This window comes from Pygocentrus nattereri, chromosome 25 (genome assembly GCF_015220715.1).
Source record: "Pygocentrus nattereri isolate fPygNat1 chromosome 25, fPygNat1.pri, whole genome shotgun sequence".
In the NCBI taxonomy this organism is placed as follows: Eukaryota; Metazoa; Chordata; class Actinopteri; order Characiformes; family Serrasalmidae; genus Pygocentrus; species Pygocentrus nattereri.
Genome location: NC_051235.1, coordinates 1,540,001 through 1,555,000, shown reverse-complemented (window position 1 = coordinate 1,555,000; position 15,000 = coordinate 1,540,001). Strand labels below are relative to the sequence as shown.

Below are 15,000 nucleotides of genomic sequence, written 5' to 3'. Positions count from 1 at the left end.
GGAGGAAAGGGAAAAAAAACACATATATACACACACATGCTGCCCGTCAAAAGTTTTGGCAAAATCCAGTGACGTTAATTAAAATATCCACAGATTTTCAGCGGTAGGAAAAAATTGGAGATGGGAGAAGTTTCTGCCGAATTTGATTTTTAATATGTAAACGAGTCGTTCTGAGCGGTTCGGCGTGAAACTCACCGAGTCAGAGCTGCCCACAGTGGTGGTGATGGGAACCAGACGTCCCTCTAAAAGCTCCTCACAGTGGTGGTGATGGGAACCAGACGTCCCTCTAAAAGCTCCTACAGAAAGTTCCTACATGAACTGGTTCTGAATTCACTGCCTGATGACTGAGACGCTGTTTTATGAGAGTTTAGAGAACTTCAACTCCATTCATGGTGGAGGGAGACATGCAGGGCGCTGTGCGGCAAAATAGTCCCCAAAGAAAACTCATTATTCCAGATTTTCCACTGTTTTCCATCATCAACATTCCATATAAGCTCAGAAGACTCGTGTAGGTTCTCTGGTGGTTCTGGATGGTAAATAAAGTGTCTATATCTGTGTTGTAGTCATGACAGTGATGTTCTGACAGTAATGATGGGCTGTCGTGGGCTGGAGGTCAGGGAACCGGCCCTGTGACTGGAAGGCTGACAGTCCATGACTGAGGTGTCCTTGAGCAAGACACCTAACCCCCAACTGCTCCCCGGGCGCTGTGGATAGGGCTGCCCACCGCTCCGGGCAAGTGTGCTCATGAGTTATAGTTGCTTTGTAATTCTCAGTGATCCAACACCTCTACAATGAGTCAGACTAACTCAAACTGCCCACTTCTAGGTGTCCACTGAGCTGGCCGTGCTCCACTTTTACACATTCAGCTTGACCTTGAATTAGTCAGTTTAACTTGAATCAAACACTGCCTTGTGTAATGTGTTGGCATCAACTAAAACACTTCCATATCAAATGGGCTATTTTGTACAGTAGTGAATTCAGAGAAGGTTAGAATCGCTCATTCTGACTAACGGCTTAATGCATGTTATAAAAAGGAAAGTTCTGGTCCGAAAATCTGGCTCAGCCCGGTTCTGTTTAAACTGAGGAGCTTATCTAGAACCAGGCTGGTCAGCTGACTAACAGGCCACTCCAACATTAATATCACAGGCTTGAATTAAAGCAGTTACGGTATAATTTACTGTAAAATAACAGAATAAAAGTCTAAAGAACGTCACGTGAATGTTTTACACACTTAAAATGACTGAGTTTCAGTCAGAAGTCCCGTCAAACCCTGAATCCCAAACGGCTCCATACTCCCTAAATAGTGTTCTAGCTATGAAGGTTTAGAAGTTCTAGCCTCTAAAGCCAAACGGTGCATCATGTACCGAGTGTGGACGTGTCTGAATCCCAAACGACTGCTTCTTAGCTGTGTTTTCTCTGCTGGGCTGCAGGATCCAGTATTTAAACCCCTACGTCGTGCACTATGTAGGGAGCAGGGAGCCGTTGAATGACGGTTCTTGAAATGACCACAGTGAACAGCGATGGGCAACCAAACGTTCCCCTGGTTCAGCAGATCATGGTTACCATACTCTAAAGGAACTACATTTCTTGGCGGATTACTTGTTTATTACACACTAACCACGTCAGTGTTACTGCAGCGCTGAGAATGACCCACCACCCAAATAGTACCTGCTCTGTGAGGGTCCATGGGGGGTCCTGACCACTGAAGAACAGGGTAACAGAGTATCAGAGAAACAGATGGACTACAGTCTGTAACTGTAGAACTACAGAGTGTAGCTATACGGTCAGTGGAGCTGATAAAGTGGACAATGAGCGTAGAAACGAGGAGGTGGTCATAAAGTGATGCTTGACCGGTTCACATGAGTTTTACCTTCGATATAAATCTGGTTCATCTTTAATATGATACATTATTCCAAATACACGAGCTGACGAGAATGAAAGAGGAGCTAATAAAGGATCATTTCTCACGCTGAACTTCAAGGGCTCCACATTACTGAGCTTCCCCTGCGTCTCAGACGGTTTCGCTTTCCCGGCCTCGGCAGGCGATGCTGCCTCCTCTAATGAGGTGCTGCCTGTACTGACAGCAGCCAAATCACCTTAAATGAGGAGGATAAACAATAGCGGGCGATGCTGTGTGTGCGCTGGGGGGTCCGAGAGGCGAGCGAGAGCACAGAGGACCAGCGCTTCATTAACTTAGGCCTGTCTGATGCCATCACGGACGCCGGTCGGCTGGACGTTCAGCAGATTCAATTCCGACCGGGTAAAACACTGATTGGGGGGGCGGCGTGAGGGTGGGCGTGAAAATAAAGTCTAAAAACGAGATTTGCGTGAGCGCGTTAACAGACAGGAGCGTACCGCGTTTCCGGCATTAGCGCAGTTTGGGGATCATGAAGAGGCGCCGGTTTATTCTTGAACAAGGGGGGATTAGACAGTGTGGGCCGAGAATTTGGGATGGAGGGAATAGACTCGGAGCTTACAGCTCGGAAAGAAATAAAACGTTTAGCCCCGCCCCATTCAGCCTACAGCAGTTCAGCCCCACCCCATTCAGCAGTTTAGTCCCACCCATTCAGCCTACAGTAGTTCAGCCCCACCCATTCAGCCTACAGCAGTTCAGCCCCACCCCATTCAGCAGTTTAGTCCCACCCATTCAGCCTACAGTAGTTCAGCCCCACCCATTCAGCCTACAGCAGTTCAGCCCCACCCACTCAGCATACAGCAGTTTAGCCCCACCCACTCAGCCTACAGCAGTTTAGCCCCGCCCACTCAGCCTACAGCAGTTTAACCCCACCCATTCAGCTTTGGACTGCTTTTTGAACAAAGCCAATCACAACAGAACTCATTTACATAAATCAGCACAGTAACAAAGCAGCCCGAGACGTAAAGCAGGGGGTCGTGGGCTTTGGCTGGGTGAGTATTACAGTAAATTTCCAGTGATGAAAAAAAGGAGCTCATTTTTTTCATCTTCACGTCTCTGCTCATGCAGGACCCTGGCTCTCCTGCCCGGCCAGCTCTGCTGACACGTCAGTGCCCGGGTCTCTGTGTGAAAGACGCCTGCTGCACTGAGCCGATCCCCCTGAAACGAACGGAGCTACTGCTAATGCCAATGTCTCTCCGGGTTGGAAAGCAGTCCTGCAGTGGACAAGCATCATCAGCACCACCTGCAGATTAAGAGAATGAAATGAAAACCACGACCTGCGCCGGACAGCGAAGCTGGGCTCCGGCCGGGCGCCGCGGCGGGAAAGCGACCTTGTCGGCGAGGCCGCTGGGTTCCGAGGTCCTTGCCCTCAATCTGAAAGCTTTATGCCCCCGAGCGAGACACTTACCCTCCGAGTTACTCGAGCGGAGCCCAGGCAGGTCAGCCTCGCTCTCCCTCAGTAGCACGAAGGTCGTCTCAGTAAAGCTGCTGGTTTAACCCGGACCCTCAGCTGCTCTGGAAACATCTCCACATCTCTTTCCCCACACGTCGCTCCTCAGCTCAGCTGAGAGGGGGTGAAATGAGCTAAGAGGAGGCGAGAGGAACTGAGAGGAGGCGAGAGCAGCTGAGAGGGGGTGAAAGGAGCTAAGAGGAGGCGAGAGGAGGCAAGAGGAACTGAGAGGAGCTGAGAGGAGGCGAGAGCAGCTGAGAGGGGGTGAAAGGAGCTAAGAGGAGGCGAGAGGAGGCAAGAGGAACTGAGAGGAGGCGAGAGCAGCTGAGAGGGGGTGAAAGGAGCTAAGAGGAGGCGAGAGGAACTGAGAGGAGGCGAGAGCAGCTGAGAGGGGGTGAAAGGAGCTAAGAGGAGGCAAGAGGAACTGAGAGGAGCTGAGAGGAGGTGAGAGCAGCTGAGAGGGGGTGAAAGGAGCTAAGAGGAGGCAAGAGGAACTGAGAGGAGCTGAGAGGAGGCGAGAACAGCTGAGAGGGGGTGAAAGGAGCTAAGAGGAGGCGAGAGGAGGCGAGAGGAACTGAGAGGAGCTGAGAGGAGGCGAGAGGAGGCGAGAGCAGCTGAGAGGGGGTGAAAGGAGCTAAGAGGAGGCGAGAGGAGGCAAGAGGAACTGAGAGGAGCTGAGAGGAGCTGAGAGGAGGCGAGAGCAGCTGAGGGGGGTGAAAGGAGCTAAGAGGAGGCGAGAGCAGCTGAGAGGGGGTGAAAGGAGCTAAGAGGAGGCGAGAGGAGGCGAGAGGAACTGAGAGGAGCTGAGAGGAGGCGAGAGGAGGCGAGAGCAGCTGAGAGGGGGTGAAAGGAGCTAAGAGGAGGCGAGAGGAGGCAAGAGGAACTGAGAGGAGCTGAGAGGAGCTGAGAGGAGGCGAGAGCAGCTGAGGGGGGTGAAAGGAGCTAAGAGGAGGCGAGAGCAGCTGAGAGGGGGTGGAAGGAGCTAAGAGGAGGCGAGAGGAGGCAAGAGGAGCTGAGAGGAGCTGAGAGGAGCTGAGAGGACGCGAGAGCAGCTGAGAGGGGGTGAAAGGAGCTAAGAGGAGGCAAGAGGAGGTGAGCAGAGCTGAAGGAGGTGATATAATCTCGGCAGCAGATGCTGTAAGTCAGGCTAGCTGATGATCCCTCCACCTGAAACAGCTGCCTCGCTACCACAGTGATTAGCGTCACTCCACAAACCATGAGGAACGTGCGCCTCCTGCTCTCCTGCGGAGGCCGACACCAAGTCTGAAACCCAGCGACCCACGTCTATCACACTTCTCAAAGTCAGGGCGCTGATCTACGAGCGGCTTCTGCCTTTTTACGTCCTAATGAATCTGACTGCGCTGGATACGGTGACCTGATCCTGGATGCAGGCTAAATATGGACCAGTCTCACTGAGCCACTTTCAGCGCTAATACAGTTTAATGAGGCCTGAATGTGAGTTTAGCGCTTTAGTCAATAAACCTGATCTCATCCTCACCGCTCCCTCTCAGTGCAGCCAATCAGCAACACACACCGGGGGTCAGAGCGTCTTTAGGGTTGTGCTGGAGCTACGAGGAGAATGTTGCTATGGTAACCCGGGTGGTTGTTAAGGTGCTGCTATATCATTTGCTATTGTATACCAGAATGTTGCCAGGGTGTTGCTAGGTGGTTGCTTTGGTGTCAGAGATGTATGGCAGGGTGTTGCTAGGTGGTTGCTGTGGTATCCCGGGTAGTTGCTAGGGTGTTGCTTTGGAGCCTCACATGGTTTTACTTAAAATTTGTTTTTGTATCCCAGATGGTTGCTAGGGTGCTGCTACATGGTTGCTGTGGTATCCCAGGTTGTGGCTAAGGTGTTGCTAAGCATTTGCTATTGCATACCAGATGGTTGCTAGGGTGTTGCTATGTGGTTGCTTTGGTGTCACAGATGGTTGCCAGGGTGTTGCTAGGTGGTTGCTTTGGTGTCTCACATGGTTGCTAGGGTATTGATAAGTGGTTGCTTTTGTATATCAGGTGGTTGCTAGGGGGTTAATCATTTGCTGTCGCATCCCAGATGGTTGTTGGAGTGTTGCTTGGTTATTGCTGTGCTATCCCAGATGGCCGCTAGGGTGGTTGCTACATGGTTGCTCTGGTATCCCAGGTTGTGGCTAAGGTGCTGCTAAGCATTTGCTATTGTATACCAAACGGTTGCTAGGGTGTTGCTATGTGGTTGCTTTGGTGTCACAGATAGTTGTCATGGTGTTGCTAGGTGGTTGCTGTGGCATCCCCAGTGGTTGCTAAGCATTGCTATTGTATCCCAGACAGTCGCTATTGTATCCCGCTCCAGCGCTAAGACTAAAGAAGCCAACTAAAGGACAGCGGCTCTCCAAAGTAAACACGTCTTTGCACGTATGTTCTGTTTGGCATGGAAACCGCTCGATTACTACGCCTGGGAAGCTGATGTTCCAGTAAATCTATCAATAAATAAATGAGTAAATCGATTAAACCGAAGGAATAAAGAAAGGACAGAGCATTTTTTCCCTTGGACATGTTGTCTGAGCGGATGGAGCCGGCAGGTCTGGGTGAGCGAGAGAAAAGCGAAGGAGTGAACAGAGCAGCAGAACGAGAGGAGGAGGGGGGGGTGGGAGTCAGAGCGAAGGAGACGGAACAGGTTCAGTCTCCGGGTCACCTGGGACCTCATCAGAGGAAAACCAGAGACGCTCAATCAGCTTTGAGTCATCACTACTGATGCACGAGCACAGAACGTGGAGGGGAGACGAAAAGGAATGAGAGGGAAATTCAGCAGAAACAATAACGTGGCTGACATCAGGAAAGGATCAGCGCGAGTTCAGCTCCGCCGAATCACTTCAAATCAACACGGACCCCCGAGCGATCACACGCCCGCGCTCCATAAACGCCGAGGAGGGAGGAAGAGATCGTTATTAGGTTACATGGAGAAAGAGGAAAAACCCCAGAGCGCAGACTAATATCAGCTCTGACTACACAGCCCCACGTGCTCAGAGCGCTTAAACGCCGACGAAAAGAAAAGAAAGATCATTTCTCTCACTACTGTACGGCGGATGTGTCAAACACGGATCCACTGATGTGTTTCCCAAAAGGAATGAATGGGAGGCAAATGTTGGTGCGCCCATCTTACATCACCATGAAGTCCTGTTGCATAAACCAGGGGGCACCACAGCAGTGACCTGGCATCCAACTGGAATACCATAGAACCCACCTTGCAACACTAACAACCACTTGGGACACCATAGCAATCACGCAGCAACCAACTGGGAGACTGTAGTAACTACCTAGCAACACCCAAGAACTTTGCAACCACAGGGATACCTACTACCATAGTGATAATATAGCAACTCCTTAGCAACCACCTGGAATACCATCGCAACCCCCATCGCAGCAACACTGTGGCAACCATTTGGAATACAATAGCAGCTGCTTAGCAACACCGGAGCATCCACATTGCAAGACAATCGTTGCCTTTACAGGGACTCGCTTTACACCACACACTAAATAAAACGGCAAAAAAGCAGCATAATAATAATAATAATAATAATAATAATAATAACAACTGCATTTATAGGGCACTTTTCATATCAATGAAGTTCTTTACCAACGGCTGATGAGGTTTAACAGTAATAGACACAATTTAAAAGTTCTTCTGTTATAGTTACTGTTCTGAAACTTTCATGTAAGGGAGCCAATTTATCTAAAATAAAAGTTAATGTTAATTTGATAATATAAAACAATACCATGTCAAACTAGAAAGAAAACATAGCATGATTGCACGGCTTAAGCAGTTTCCAGGTGGTTGCTAGGGCATTGGTTAGTATGGTATTTTAGCTGGTTGCTAATATGTTGCTGACAGGTTGCTAATCAGTTGCCATAACATCCCATGTGGTTTGTAGGGTGTTGCTAAGTGGTTGCTTTGGTATCCCAGGTGGTTGTTAGGGTGCTGCTAAGTGGTTGCTGTCATATCCCAGATGGATGCTAAGGTGTTGCTAAGCAGTTGCTATTGTATTTCAAATGGTTGCTACAGTGTTGTTAAGGGGTTGCTATGGAATTCCAGGTGGTTGCTAAGGTGTTGCTAGTTTGTTGCAATAGTATCCCCTGTGGTTGCAAGGTTGCTGGGTGTTGCTAGGTAGTTACCATGATCTCCCAATTGGTTGCTGGGTGACTAACAAGGCATCCCAAGTGGTTGGTAGAGATTTTTACAAAGTGGTATTCCAGTTGGTTGCCAGGTCACTGCTATGGTGCCCCATGTGTTAATAGGTAATGGACTTCACTGTGATGTAAGATGTTTGAAGGTCGGAATCTGCAGATCAAAGTTCATAAACAGAGACATTCAGGAGCTTTAAGGTCATTTAGAGCTTTAAAGACCAGCAGCAGAGCTTTAAACTCTGTAACAGGTCCAGGCGGTCAGTGCAGTGTGTAACGGCGTGATATGAGCTCTCTGTGTTGGTGCTGTGGGGATCCGTGCTGCTGCTTTCTATATGGGTTCTAGAGGATGGACTGTTTTCTAAAGTAAGAAGACCATTACAGTGATCAACTCTGCTGAACAAGCAGCTACGAGTGTCTCTGCGTCGCTCTGAGAGAGGAAAGACTGGACTGGAGTGATTTTCTCATATGAAGCAAAGCTACTTGGCAGCTATGATGTTCTCTGATGACATCATCTAGAAGTAATATGTACAAAGAGAAATGCAAAGGCCCTAATACTGAACCTTGTGGAACTCTGCAAGAACTTTTGCATTTTTTTGATGTATGATTTCCCAGTGAAACCAAAAACTGTTTGTTCATTATACTTAATTTAAACCTTTTTAAAACTGTGCCAGAGAGGCCTGTGCAGCATTTAAGGTGATGGATTAAAATCAGCAAACAGTAGAAAAACAGAAGGATTTTGTGTAGCCTGATGTTTTTCTGCTCTTCTCTTTCAATATCACGATTTATCACTGCTGCTGTTACATTTAACTGACACGGAAAGTTTGGCTTCAGTAAACTACGGTAGTGCACCCAACAGTAAAGGCAGCATGGAGCTTCTTTAACACAGTGACAGGAAACACAGTAGATCACAGAAAGTCCCAGATCCATTCTGCTGACCAACTTGGAGGACAGATTGTCATCAGTTAAAAGGGCCACTGAGCGAAAGGCCCAAGACTCTGAATGTTTCTTTCAGCCAAAAACTGAGCGCAGGATTTATTAAATATTCCTAAAATCAATTAGGAAGTCTCAGACTGACCCATAATAATGCATTTTCACTTCTCCACTCATTACCTGATAAACACAACTCCGCTCACTCACCCATAACAGCAAGAGCTGTTGCCTTCATCAGATCCTTCTTCAGGCTGTCAATCACTTCCAGGCCACTCCCATCCAGATTACATCTGTTAATAGTTCCGTTCCCTGAGCTGATCCAGTAGAGTTTGCTGGAAGAGTAGTCTAGAGACAGACCTGTGGAGGTAGACAGAGAGAAAATGATTAGAGAAATAAGGTGGGTGTTTCTAATAAAGTGGCCAGTTAGGGGAAGCACAAGGTGGGTGTCTCCAGTAGTAGAAGCACAGGTGTTTTTAATAAAGTGGCCAGTGAGTGGAAGGACAAGGCGGGTGTTTCTAATAAAGTGGCCAGTTAGTGGAAGCACAAGGCGGGTGTTTCTAATAAAGTGGCCAGTTAGTGGAAGGACAAGGCGGGTGTTTCTAATAAAGTGGCCAGTTAGTGGAAGCACAAGGCGGGTGTTTCTAATAAAGTGGCCAGTTATCGGAAACACATAGCAGGTGTTTCTAATAAAGTGGCCAGTTATCGGAAACACATAGCAGGTGTTTCTAATAAAGTGTGTATGTGACTGAACAGCAGTGTAGATGTTGTTTTTCATTAGACAGTAACAGACTGCACATCCACTCCAGTCTAATCTTGATGTTCCCCAGGGTGAGTTGTTTATTTACAGCGTAATGGCATTAGTGTCTAAAAGCAGCTGAGCTTGTCTCCACACATCCACACATCACAGTGTACCTCGCTCTTCTCCATCTACATCAGATACATAATCACTGTTATTAAAGATCCGCCTGCAGCTGTAAATCTCAGGCACGGGGTGTCAGGAGTATTTAGAGTAAAGTGGTAAATATGAAGGCGGGGGGGGTGGGGGGGGCGTTAGCGTGTTTGAGTTAACTCAATTCTTCTACAACAATTGCTGTTTCTATAAAAACCACTGAGGGACCGTAAACGCTACAAAAAACCAAACTAGTTTAGAGCAGTTTTACGTGCGTTTTATGTGTGAAATCTGCCAGAAACATCTCATTAGATCTGACAGATGCTGCAACTATTCCTTCGAGCTGGTTCATCTTTCAGAGAATTTGTCAGAAATTCATTTCTTTGTTTTCCACGTTTGTTATGAACACAATAAAAGCACCAAACGAACAAAAGTGTTCAATCATTAGTCTGAAAGACACCAAGCCTGCATTGTTTACTGGTAATAAGAACGCATGCTTCAATGCTTTAAAGGGCCTGAATCATCCAAAACTGAATATATGAATATACATATACAGCTAGGCTGCTGTGACGTCACAACAACCAACACGTTTACATATATCTGCCTACTCAGCCTGCAGCCGTTTAGCCCCGCCCACTCACACTGACCTCATAAGGAGCGTTTCAGCTCAGGCTGCTTTCTCGGGGAGGCTCAGCCGATGAGAACAGGGCTCATTTACATATATCAAGTTAAAGGAACAGAACCTGGGATAAAGATCGTTTTAAAAAAGGTCACGTAGAAATGAATTTCGACCGGTTTTAACGCACGTTGGTGGACCAAATGTGTCCACTTGTTTTAATGACTGAGTCAAAAATACACCATAAGGTCAAAAGTATGTGGACACCCCTGCTAATCATAGAGCTCAGGTGTTTTGGATGTGTAAAATCAAGCAAATAGCCATGCAATCTCCACAAACACTTTGCTGCCTTGGCCACAAGTCTGTGAAATTTCTGCCCTGCTAGATCTGCCCCAGCCAAATGTAAGTGATATTATCATCTTTCCTCTGCTGCATTACTCGATACAGAGTTTTAAACTGCCTCTGGAAGCAACATCAGCACAAGAACTGAGCATCAGGAGCTTCATGAAATGGGTCTCCACGGCTGAGCAGCTGCACACAGCCCTAAGATCACCATGCGCAATGCCAAGTGTTGGCTGGAGGGGTGTAAAGCACTGCCACTGGACTCTGGAGCAGTGGAACCATGTTCTCTGGACTGATGAACCTTCTCTATCGGTCAGTCTGATGATGAATCTGGGTTTGGTGGTCATCAGGAGAACATTACCTACCAAAATACAGAGCCAGCAGTAAAGTTTGGTGGAGGGGGTATAATGAGCTGGGGCTGTTTTTCAGGGTTTGGGCTCTCAGTTCCAGTGAAGGGTGATGTTGATGTTACAGCACAAAGACATTTTACACAGTTAAGCTTCCAGCTTTGGGTCAGCAGTTTGGGGAAGAGCCTTTCCTGTTCCAGCAGGACTGAGACCCTGAGCACAGACCAGCTCCATAAACACATGGAGTGACCGGTTTGGTGTGGAGGAACTCCAGTGGCCCACACAGAGCTTTGACCTCAACCCCACTGAATACCTTGGGGATGATTTAGAAGGGAGATTGTGAGCCAGACCCTCCTGTCCATCATCAGTGTGTGACCTCACTAACGCTCTTATGACTGAATGGACACAGGCACTCTCCAAACCTTCTGAGAAGAGTGGAAGTTGCTACAGCCACAAATGGGGACCAACTCCATATTCTCAAGAAGCTCTTACAGGTGTGTCCACATGCCTTCGGCCTAAGAGTGTCATCATGTGCTGTGTGCTGCTCAGACTTTACCGACTGGTTCTTTCTGGTTCTGGTGGAGGATCTTGTTGTTGCTCCCATCCATGTTGGCCATGTTTACGGTGTTTCCATCAGTCCAGAACATTTTCCTAAGCAAACAGCACAAAACACAACAGCAGTGGGTTGTAAACGCGTAGATGACCTCGCTGTCAAGCTCAGAGCTCCATATGTCATGTTTACGTTCATGTGCATGTGCTCACTCGTCCATACGGCAATCTGTGGTTTCTTCACATCCCTCGAATAATATTTACACGTAAACAGCGCAGAAACAGTAGGACCCCCTGCTGCGGCTGAAAGGGCAGAGCGTTTTAAAGAGGGGGAAAAAAAAGAGAAAACAACAACAATAACCGGCATCTGTCTGCAGCATCACCCAGGGCAACAAAACAACTGAATCAATCTGCCACTGTTTTCTCCACGCGTTATCCTGCGAGACAGATGACTTTCAGGAACGTCTCAGGAGTCGTTTTAAGTCCGGCCGGAGGCTGCAAATCATAACAGACGGATTCTGTACGGAAAACGCTCGACAGCATCTCGGAGACGCCCGGCGTATTAGGAACCGGGGCGTTACAGTAAGCGCACCGTAAACAAAAGCTCCGTGTTCAATCTCATGATGTATGCAAATGAGCGAGCTGTCGCTGACCAGCCAAATAAGGAGAAGATGAATGCCAGCGCTGGATTGGCTGATGGCCGGCGAGGCTCGTTAAGAGCGTCTTAATGAGCGTATCTGTTCTGCCAGCCTCAATAAGCCGAGCGAGAGCGAGTGTGACGAGTTGAGTTATTGCAACAGGCGCGGCAGCGATTCGGGGAGCGGTTCGGTAACGAACTCTCTAACCAACGGGCCGCGTCCGCTCCGCGACTACCACAGCAATCAGTGTCAAGACGCTCTGCGCGGAACTGCGGTGGCTTCACTCCGCAGACATGAGCGGGATTCTGCACTGAACACAGTCAGATCATCTGCCAGCTCTGCTGTAAAGGACCAACATCACGGGAAAATAGACATCTCTCTAAAATCAGCCTCTTTTGAATTCAGCATGGTTGTGATGTCACAAAGCATGAAGCAGTCGAGCCCCACCCATTCAGCTACAGCGGTTTAGCCCCACCCATTCAGCTACAGCGGTTTAGCTCCACCCATTCAGCTACAGCGGTTTAGCTCCACCGTTCAGCTACAGCGGTTTAGCTCCACCATTCAGCTACAGCGGTTTAGCTCCACCATTCAGCTACAGCGGTTTAGCTCCACCATTCAGCTACAGCGGTTTAGCTCCACCATTCAGCTACAGCAGTTTAGCTCCACCATTCAGCTACAGCAGTTTAGCCCCACCATTCAGCTACAGCAGTTTAGCCCCACCATTCAGCTACAGCAGTTTAGCTCCACCATTCAGATACAGCGGTTTAGCTCCACCCTTCAGCTACAGCAGTTTAGCCCCACCCTTCAGCTACAGCGGTTTAGCCCCACCCTTCAGCTACAGCGGTTTAGCCCCACCCATTCAGTAGCAGCGGTTTAGCTCCACCCATTCAGCTACAGCAGTTTAGCCCCACCCATTCAGCTACAGCGGTTTAGCTCCACCATTCAGCTACAGCGGTTTAGCTCCACCCATTCAGCTACAGCAGTTTAGCCCCACCCATTCAGCTACAGCGGTTTAGCTCCACCCATTCAGCTACAGCAGTTTAGCCCCACCCATTCAGCTACAGCGGTTTAGCTCCACCCATTCAGCTACAGCAGTTTAGCTCCACCCATTCAGCTACAGCGGTTTAGCTCCACCCATTCAGCTACAGCAGTTTAGCTCCACCCATTCAGCTACAGCGGTTTAGCTCCACCCACTCAGCTCAGTGGTTTAGCTCCACCGTTCAGCTACAGCGGTTTAGCTCCACCATTCAGCTACAGCGGTTTAGCTCCACCCATTCAGCTACAGCGGTTTAGCTCCACCCACTCAGCTCAGTGGTTTAGCTCCACCGTTCAGCTACAGCGGTTTAGCTCCACCCATTCAGCTCAGTGGTTTAGCTCCACCGTTCAGCTACAGCGGTTCATGACTCGTTTACAGCGTTACCCTCTGGCTGGGTGCAGAACGAGGCCTCTGGGTTTGTCGATGCCGTGGACCACGGTGGTTTTGAGCGAACCGTCCAAACGAGCCACGTTAATCTGAGTCTCGTCGCTGTCGGAGCTCATCCAGTACATGTTCCTGGACAGCCAGTCCACAGCCAGCCCTCGCACGTTCAGCACATCTGCAGACACACACAACAACATACATCACTGTAATCATATATAACCTACGCATCTACACGCCTAGAACATCTGCGCATCTGTTCATACACGGTATACACGCGCTCTACCCATCTAGCCGTACGTCACAGAGACACGCTCCCCATAATCCACCAGGTAAATATTAAATACATTTACAAACAACTTTTTAATTAGCGTTACTATTCTGTTGTTGTACTGCTAATTTTAAATTGCGAGTTGACCATGCAGTGGACAATCCGAGGTTCTGAACCCACTCAGACGCACTTTACCTCCAGACATGACCGTCTCCAGTCTGGTCCCGTTAATGGACGCTCGTTTGACTGTCCGAGTTTTGAAGTCGGCCCAGTAAATCCGCTCATCCGTCGCGTCGTAATCCATGGCAGTGACATCATCGATGTCGGGAACGGTCAGGGCAGTGATGATGTTGAGGTACGGGTCATCTAGATCCACACCTCGAATCTCTGACCTCCGAGCGTAGAGAAGGAATCGCTTCACCACTGCAGAACACAGAGAACACAGAACACACACATCAGTACACAGCACACATGCACAGCTGTTACAACATAATATTAAACACAGAATTTTATCAGAACTTTATACTAGATATTCATTTTAGCAGAACTTCATTCTGGATGTTAAATTTTATAGGACTTCTTTCTGGATATTAAATTTTATAGGACTTCTTTCTGGATATTAAATTTTATAGGACTTCTTTCTGGACATTACATTTTATAGGACTTCATTCTGGACATTACATATTATAAGACTTCATTCTGGATGTTAAATTTTATAGGACTTCTTTCTGGATATTAAATTTTATAGGACTTCATTCTGGACATTAAATTTTATAAGACTTCATTCTGGATGTTAAATTTTATAGGACTTCATTCTGGACGTTAAATTTTATAGGACTTCTTTCTGGATATTAAATTTTATAGGACTTCATTCTGGATGTTAAATTTTATAGGACTTCTTTCTGGACATTACATTTTATAGGACTTCATTCTGGACATTACATATTATAAGACTTCATTCTGGATGTTAAATTTTATAGGACTTCTTTCTGGATATTAAATTTTACAGGACTTCTTTCTGGATATTAAATTTTATAGGACTTCATTCTGGATGTTAAATTTTATAGGACTTCTTTCTGGATGTTAAATTTTATAGGACTTCATTCTGGATGTTAAATTTTATAGGACTTCATTCTGGACGTTAAATTTTATAGGACTTCATTCTGGATGTTAAATTTTATAGGACTTCTTTCTGGATATTAAATTTTATAGGACTTCATTCTGGACGTTAAATTTTATAGGACTTCATTCTGGATGTTAAATTTTATAGGACTTCTTTCTGGATGTTAAATTTTATAGGACTTCATTCTGGACGTTAAATTTTATAGGACTTCATTCTGGATGTTAAATTTTATAGGACTTCTTTCTGGATATTAAATTTTATAGGACTTCATTCTGGACGTTAAATTTTATAGGACTTCATTCTGGACGTTAAATTTTATAGGACTTCATTCTGGATGTTAAATTTTATAGGACTTCAT

General features: G+C 47.3%; 1 protein-coding gene across 2 annotated transcripts in view; it reads right to left on the bottom strand.

The window, feature by feature from the left end:
• lrp1ba (low density lipoprotein receptor-related protein 1Ba) overlaps positions 1 to 15,000 on the bottom strand; it is a 421,137-nt gene that overhangs the window by 208,954 nt on the left and 197,183 nt on the right. For both annotated transcript variants that reach the window (XM_037534585.1, XM_037534586.1), the window contains 4 exons: positions 13,715 to 13,942; positions 13,252 to 13,426; positions 11,201 to 11,295; positions 8,658 to 8,807 (listed from right to left, as the gene is read on the bottom strand). In XM_037534585.1, the coding sequence (XP_037390482.1) occupies positions 8,658 to 8,807; positions 11,201 to 11,295; positions 13,252 to 13,426; positions 13,715 to 13,942 (648 nt within the window). The remainder of the gene's footprint in view (positions 1 to 8,657; positions 8,808 to 11,200; positions 11,296 to 13,251; positions 13,427 to 13,714; positions 13,943 to 15,000) is intronic.